Below are 7,500 nucleotides of genomic sequence, written 5' to 3'. Positions count from 1 at the left end.
GAGAGAGAGAGAGAGAGAGAGAGAGAGAGAGAGAGAGAGAGAGTGGGGCAATACCTTCTCAATGTGTATTTCCTTTCAAGTTTGATGGAGTGAAAAGGATAGGGCGGAGGAGGAAGAGGAGTAGGAGGAGGAGGAGGAGGAGAAAGAGTAGAATAAAAAGAAGAGCAGGAAGGAAAAAAATATAGCAAGAACAAGAACAGAAATACGAAAATAGAAGGAGGAGGAAGAGGAGGAGGAGGAGAAGGAGGAAGAAGAAGAAGAGGAGAATAATATAGTAGAAAATAACAAGAACGAGAGCGAGAATACTAAAATAGAAGGAGGAAAAGGTGCAAAGACAGAAGGAAGAAGAGGAGGAGGAGGAGGAGGAAGAATAGGAGGAGGAGGAAGAAGAAGAGGAGGAAAAGGAAGAGGAGGAGGAGAAGGAGAAAGAGGGGACAGAGGGATCAGTGAAGGATATTTGAGGGACCGAGATGGGATAAAGTTCCTTGCAATAATATCACTTGAGGATTGAAGGAAAGAGAGAGAGAGAGAGAGAGAGAGAGAGAGAGAGAGAGAGAGAGAGAGAGAGAGAGAGAGAGAGAGAGAGAGAGAGAGAGAGAGAGAGAGAGAGAGAGAGAGAGAGAGAGAGAGAGAGAGAGAGAGAGAGAGAGAGAGGAGGAGGAGAGAGAGTGAGAGAGAGAGAGAGAGAGAGAGAGAGAGAGAGAGAGAGAGAGAGAGAGAGAGAGAGAGAAGGAGGAGGAGGAGGAGGGGGAGGAGGAAGATGTAGAGGTGATGGTGGAGGAAAATTAACGAGCGGAAAGTGAAGAGGAAGATGATGATGAGGAAGAGGAAGAGGAGGAGGAGGAGGAGGAGGAGGCGCTAAGAATAACCGAAAACTAGTAAAAATAACAAGAATAAATGAGCGAGAGAGAGAGAGAGAGAGAGAATGGTGATAATTTTCTCTCCAGTAAAGGTGAGAGAAAAATATTAATGATCTCTCTCTCTCTCTCTCTCTTGACAGCTAATATAAAGACTAGACAGGAAGCTGGGATATTCTCTCTCTCTCTCCCTCTCTTTCTTTCTCTTCCAATACTGTTTATCTGTTACGAGAGAGAGAGAGAGAGAGAGAGAGAGAGAGAGAGAGAGAGAGAGAGAGAGAGAGAGAGAGACTATAAAAAATACATTCAAATAAATAAAAGAAAACCAAATAATGAAGAAAAAACGAGAAAAAAACATAATGAAAGAAAGAACACAACAAAAACAACAACAATAACAAAAACAAAAAAAAACAAGCAAGCACAGGAGCCAATGAGCGATGACGTAACCCAATCGTGTCCGCCAATCAGAACGGTCCATTTACGCTCTCTGGCTCGTGATTGGTCGGCCGTCAGGTCCTGTCGCCCCACTGTTTGATCGGCCGTGACCAGCGCTTAACCCAATCGGCGGTCACTGATTTAGCGGGGAGTGATGTTGTCCTCCGTGTGTGTGTGTGTGTGTGTGTGTGTGTGTGTGTGTGTGTGTGTTTCTCTCTCTCTGTGATAGTAGTAGTAGTAGTAGTAGTAGTAGTAGTAGTAGTTGTAGTAGTAGTAATAATAATAATAATAATAATAATAATAATAATAATAATAATAATAATAATAATAATAATAATAATAATAATAATAATAATAATAATAATAATAATAATAATAACAACAACAATAACAAAACAACAACAATAACAAGAGGGCACCCACCTGCGTTGTGTAGGGGTGCGGGGGTAAGGTCATGTGGGGTCAGGCTCACGGCCTCAGGGGGGAGCGACGACCCCGGCTGCGGCAGGATGACCCCCGGGAAGAGGTCATCTTGGAGAGCCATGTTGACCCCGAGCGCTGGTGCCATGAGGTGACCTGATGACCTTGATTTGGTGACCTTGAAGTGGTGACCTTGACCTCGTGAGCTTGACCTGGTGACTTTATATGACCTTAGCTATTACGATTCGCAGCAGGATTTTTTACGCTCTCTCTCTCTCTCTCTAAATACTTGACTTCTCTTGCCCTTTGTTTGTTTCCTGTTGCTCTTTTTCTCTCTCTTTCACTCACACACTTTCTTTTTAATCGTTTTCTTTCTTCTTCTCTCTCTTTCTCTTGTCTTTCTCAGGTTTGCTCTCTTTTTCTCTTCTTCAGCGTGTCCTTTTTCCTCTTTGTCTGTCTATCTGTGTGTGTGTGTGTGTGTGTAATCTCTCGCTCCCTCTTTATTCCTCTCCCTTCTTCTTCCTCCTCTTTCTGTCTTTTTCCTCCTCTTATTTTTTTTCCTCTCCCAACTCGGTCTCAGAATATGTCTTTCATGCCATTCCTTCGCTTTTTCCGCCCACGACTTTCTTTTTATTTTTTTCCCTTGCGACAACTGAGGTCAGACGCAGAAGGAGGCGGAGGAGGAGGAGGAGGAGGAGGAGGAGGAAGTGAAGGAAGAAGAGGAAGAGGAGGAGGAGGAGGAGGAGAAGCCTGCTAACTGTTACTTGTTGTTATTTAAGTCGACGTTTGATTGGGTTTGAATTCTTGAGGTCAGTCGCATCAAAGAGTATAGAGAAAATAATATGTGACTGGATTCCTTTTTGATTCTTCTTCTTTTTATTCTTCTGATAACTGTTGGGGATTCAGTCTCTCTCTCTCTCGTATTGTCTATTGGTTGTGGTTTTTAGCTTGATTTTCTTGATTTTCTTCTTTTCTTTTCTTTCTTTAATATGTTTTTTTTTGTTTCTCTCTCTCTTTCTTTTACTGTTTCTTATTTCTTATTCCTTTTCTTTATTTTCTTTCTTTCTTTCGTTTTTTTTTGCTTTTCTTTCTTTCTTTCTTATTCGTTTTCTTCCTTTTCACTGTTCACTCGTCTATCTTTTTCTATCTTTTTCTCTTCTCTTTCTCTTCTTTTCCTTCTGATTTCCTCTTTCTCATTCGGTTTATTGATGTTTCCTTTTTCTACTTCTTTTCTATTTCTTATTTTCTCTCGTCAACGTTCTTTCTTTCTTTCTTCTTTTATTTAGGTTCGCTTTTTTGTCTTCTCTCCCTCTCCCTTTCTCTGTCTTGTTGTTAGGGCCGACAGGGGACAGCCAGCCAGTGCTCTCCCTCTCCCTCTCTCTCTCTCTCTCTCTCTCAGGGCTGGCCGGAACAAAAAGTTGGTAAATTTCCCGTGAGAGGAAGCGAATCACACAAACTTGGCGGCTCGCTGTCTTTCACGGGGTAAACACACACACACATACACGCACATACACAAACACACACTCACAAACAAAGGCAGTCAACGGGCCGGGCACTTCACCTACACCACTCAATCCTCCTCTTCAATCCTCTTCTTCCTCTTCAATCCACCTCTGATCGCCACTCGAGGAGAAGGGACGCCTCGGGGACAGGGCCAACTTGCGCCCTTCAAGAGTTTGGGCTCCGTTAAAACACTCCACTCACCGCTCCGCTCTCTGCCTTTAACCCTTCAACGATAGCCTGGTAGGAATCTTCATCGTCTTTTTATCAAGGGGTTTTCTGACCCTCTCTGCTATACCTGGAGCCTCTGTGATGTAGAATGAAGCTGTTAACGCGTTCAATCCTTTCTCTCTGTGTGTTTCTGATCGTTTTTTGTCGTTTCAAGTGGTTTCTGAGCTTTTGTGATGAAGTAAAAAGCGTTTCAAGCCTTTCTATGTATGTTTCCGATCGTTTTTGTCGTTTCTGAGCCTTTCTGATGAAGCATAAGGCGTTAAGCGTTTCAATCCTATCTCTGTGTGTGTTTGTGAACGTTGCTGTCGTTTTTCAAGTGGTTTCTGATCCTTTGGTGCTGGTTTTAGAGGCTTGAGCGGTTTATAGTTCTTAGTTTCCGATCCTCAAGCAAGTATTAATAGTTCCTTATTCTTTGTGCGGTCTTGGGTAGTTTCTGATCATCTGTGGGTGAGTGAGAGCGCGTCTGATCTTTTGTGTCAAGCCTTGGGTAGCTTATGAACATCAACCACGTAGTTTCTTGTCCTCTGTGACGCTTTAGATAGCTTCTGATCCTTTGTGAATGCACGAGAGAGTTTATGAATCTTTGTGAAGTCTTAGATAACTTCTGATCCTTTGTGAATGCACGAGAAAGCGTCTGATCCTTCCTGGTAAGCCTTGTATAGAATCTGAACCTCCGTGTCAGTGGATCCAAGGGCGAGGAGTTCTTTAGGGCGAGAGGCTTAGAGGGGTAGCGTTGGGCGGGGTGACTACGGGGCCTTCACCGCCTCGGGCACCTCCAGGCCTGGCGAGGGTAGGCGTGGACGTAAATAGGAGAGCGAGGCGGGGTGAGGCGTCATGGTGAAGCCTACCAACCTGCCTGCCTGCCTATCCCGGGCGAGCCGAGGCCAGGGACTGAGACGGTGGCCTGCAACAAGAGGGAAGAGGAAGGTTAGGGAGACAGACCTAGATAGACAGATAGACAGACAGACAGTTAGAAGCACAGACAAAAAAAAAAAAGATGAAAAAGAAGAGGAAAACGTGAAGGAAGAAGAAAAGGAGGAAGAGGAGAAAAAAGATAGAAAAGAAGAATGAAGAAAGAGAGAGAAACAAAAGAGAAGAAAGAGAGAGAGAGAGAGAGAGAGAGAGGGTGGGTGGGGGGAGGAGAAGGAAAACAACAACAAAAAAACCAATAACAAACACCTCCCTCACTTACCCCCCCCACACACACACACACATATAACCCTCCGAGACACAACCCCCCACCCACCCCCACCCCTAACACACACACACATATAACCCCTCCGAGACACAATCCCCCCCCATCCCCCCACCCACCCCGACACACATTTTTACCATCATCGTCAGCGTTACAAGGTCGTCATGGAGGGCCAGGTATGCTAATAAGGGGAAACAGGTGTGTGTGTGTATGCAGGTGACCAGACTAATTAGTACATAACACACCTGGAGGCCATACCAACGGACGACGACGACGAGGAGGAGGAGGAGGAGGAGGAGGAGGAGGGGGATTATTATGAAGCAGAAGACGAAGAAAAGAAGGAAAAGAGGAAAAGGAGGAAGAGGAAAAAGACAGAATATAAGATTGATGGAAATATTATAAGTTCAAAAGGAAAACAAGAAAACAAAAAGGAAGAAGAGAAAATAGAACTGAAAAAGGAGAAGGAAGAAGAAAAAGAGGAGGAGGAAGAGGAGGAAGAGGAAGGAGACAGAAAATAAGACTGATGGAAATATATATGTTCAAGAGGACAAGGACAAAGAAACAACAAAAAAAAAAGAGAAAGAGGAAAAGGAAACAGCAGAGAAAAATGATAAGGAAGAAGAAAAAGAGGAGGAGGAGGAGGAGGAAGAGGAAGAAGAAAGAAAATAAGAAAGATTGAAATATATGTTTAAGAGGAAAAGGAAGAAGAAAACAAAGAAAAGAAGATAAAAGAGAAGCAAAAAATAGGAAGGAAAGGAAGAGAAGGTGGAGGAGGAGGAGGAGAAGGAGGTAGAGGAGGAGGAGGAGGAGGAAGAGACGGTGGAACTGAAAAGGAGGAGGATAAAAAGTGTGAACGAAGAAGGAGGAGGAACAAGAAGATAAGACGGAGGAGGAGGAGGAGGAGGAGGAGGAGGAGGAGGAGGAGGAGGAGTAGGTGAGCGTCAATACGACAGCTCAAACAGTATTGCCAAAGTCACCAATTCACGGGCAAGACAGTGTTGTCAACTGACCTTCGCACACACACACACACACACACACACACACACACATACATCACCACCCACACACTCACTGACCCCCAAAAACGACAAACGCCCACACCCACCCAAACCCACACACACACACACACACACACACACACACACACACACACACACACACACATTGATCATTTCTTTCTCTTCTCTCTCAATTTGTAGATATATTGCTCCCCCCCACCGCTCTCTCTCTCTCTCTCTCTCTCTCTCTCTCTCTCTCTACGATACCACCCACACTTAGTAATATATTAGCAGAAGAATGTGTGTGTGTGTGTGTGTGTGTGTGTGTGTGTGTGTGTGTGTGAATTCCAAGTAGCGGTAATTCCCTTTCTCGAAACACATTGAAACATAATATTGATACTTTCCATTCATTCTCTCTCTCTCTCTCTCTCTCTCTCTCTCTCCCTTTTCTCTCCTTTTTCTCTCTTTTTCCTTTCCTTTCCTCTCCCTTAATTCCTTCCTTCCTTCCTTCCTTCCTTCCTTCCTTACCTCTCTCTCTTCGCAAAATGTATTACTTTATTTTTCTTCCAACATTTTCCTCCTCCTCCTCCTCTTCCTCCTCCTCCTTCTGTCCTTCCTCTTTCCTCTTACTGTTTTTCATTCTCCTCCATCCTTCCTCTTTTTCTGGACTCTCTCTCTCTCTCTCTCTCTCTCTCTCTTGCAGCCAACTGTAAAAATAATCCGAAATCCTTCTTCAGTTACATAAACAACAGAAAGGCGATCAGAAGTGGAATTGGACCTTTAATAAACAGCGACGGTGCACTAGTGACTGACAGCCAACACGTTGCAAACCTATTAAATAATTACTTTTCCTCGGTGTTTAATAATAACAGTCCTCCACCACCACCAACACCAGTACTAATGTAAATCCTGAGCATGCATTGTCTAACTTTGAAATAAAACCCGATGAAGTCCTTAAAGCCCTCAAATCACTTAAAACAAATAAAAGTCCTGGACCTGATAAAGTATATCCAACTCTGCTGAAAGAAACAAAGAGCGAAATACTCTCCTCCCTCACAACCGTATTCAATATGTCCTTGCGACAAGGCATTGTCCCTTCAGATTGGAAAAAGGCTAACGTGACACCGATTTTAAGAAAGGAGACAAAAGTACCAGGTAATTACAGGCCCATTAGTCTAACTTCGGTTGTAGGTAAGCTACTTGAGGGCATAATTAGAGACAAAATTGTGAGTTACCTTGAAAGCCACTCATTAATTGGGGACTCACAACATGGCTTCCGAAATAAAAGATCCTGCCTATCAAATCTATTAACCTTTTATAACGACCTCTTCACTGTTTATGACGTAACCAAATCACTGGACGTAGTCTATCTTGATTTCAGAAAGCGTTTGATAAAGTCCGCATCATAAATTACTTTACAAATTAAAACAAATAGGTATTGACGGTCAGGTAAACCAATGGATCGCGAATTGGTTGAGCAACAGACAACAAAGAGTAGTGATTGACGGATTTAACTCAGAGTGGGCGCCTGTCACTAGTGGCGTCCCTCAGGGCTCGGTTCTTGGCCCAGTGCTCTTCATTATTTACATCAACGACGTGGATGTTGGACTCAATAACCGCATTAGTAAATTTGCAGACGACACAAAGATTGGTAACTCGGTTCTCACTGACGAAGACAGGCAAAGCCTCCAAGAGGATTTGCACAAAATTTCAGCTTGGTCGGATAGATGGGAGATGCCCTTTAACGTAGACAAGTGCCAGGTCCTTCAAGTTGGAACGAGGAATAAGAAGTTCGATTACGAAATGCGCGGCGTTAAACTCAAAAGCGTTCAATGCGTCAGGACTTGGGGGTCAAAATCGTGTC

At 43.7% G+C, this 7,500-nt stretch overlaps 1 protein-coding gene across 4 annotated transcripts in view; it reads right to left on the bottom strand.

The window, feature by feature from the left end:
- LOC126986220 (synaptotagmin-15-like) overlaps positions 1 to 7,500 on the bottom strand; it is a 61,155-nt gene that overhangs the window by 15,672 nt on the left and 37,983 nt on the right. For 3 of the 4 annotated variants that reach the window (XR_007739429.1, XR_007739433.1, XM_050842198.1), the window contains exon 2: positions 1,716 to 4,347. Coding sequence is in view for 2 of the 4 variants with exons in the window: in XM_050842198.1 (XP_050698155.1) it covers positions 1,716 to 1,860 (145 nt within the window). In the remaining 2 variants the exon portion in view is untranslated. The remainder of the gene's footprint in view (positions 1 to 1,715; positions 4,348 to 7,500) is intronic. The other variant, XM_050842204.1, reaches the window with a different exon arrangement.

The sequence above is a fragment of the Eriocheir sinensis genome, chromosome 5, assembly GCF_024679095.1.
Source record: "Eriocheir sinensis breed Jianghai 21 chromosome 5, ASM2467909v1, whole genome shotgun sequence".
NCBI classification, from domain to species: Eukaryota; Metazoa; Arthropoda; class Malacostraca; order Decapoda; family Varunidae; genus Eriocheir; species Eriocheir sinensis.
This window is presented reverse-complemented; position numbering and strand designations above follow the sequence as displayed.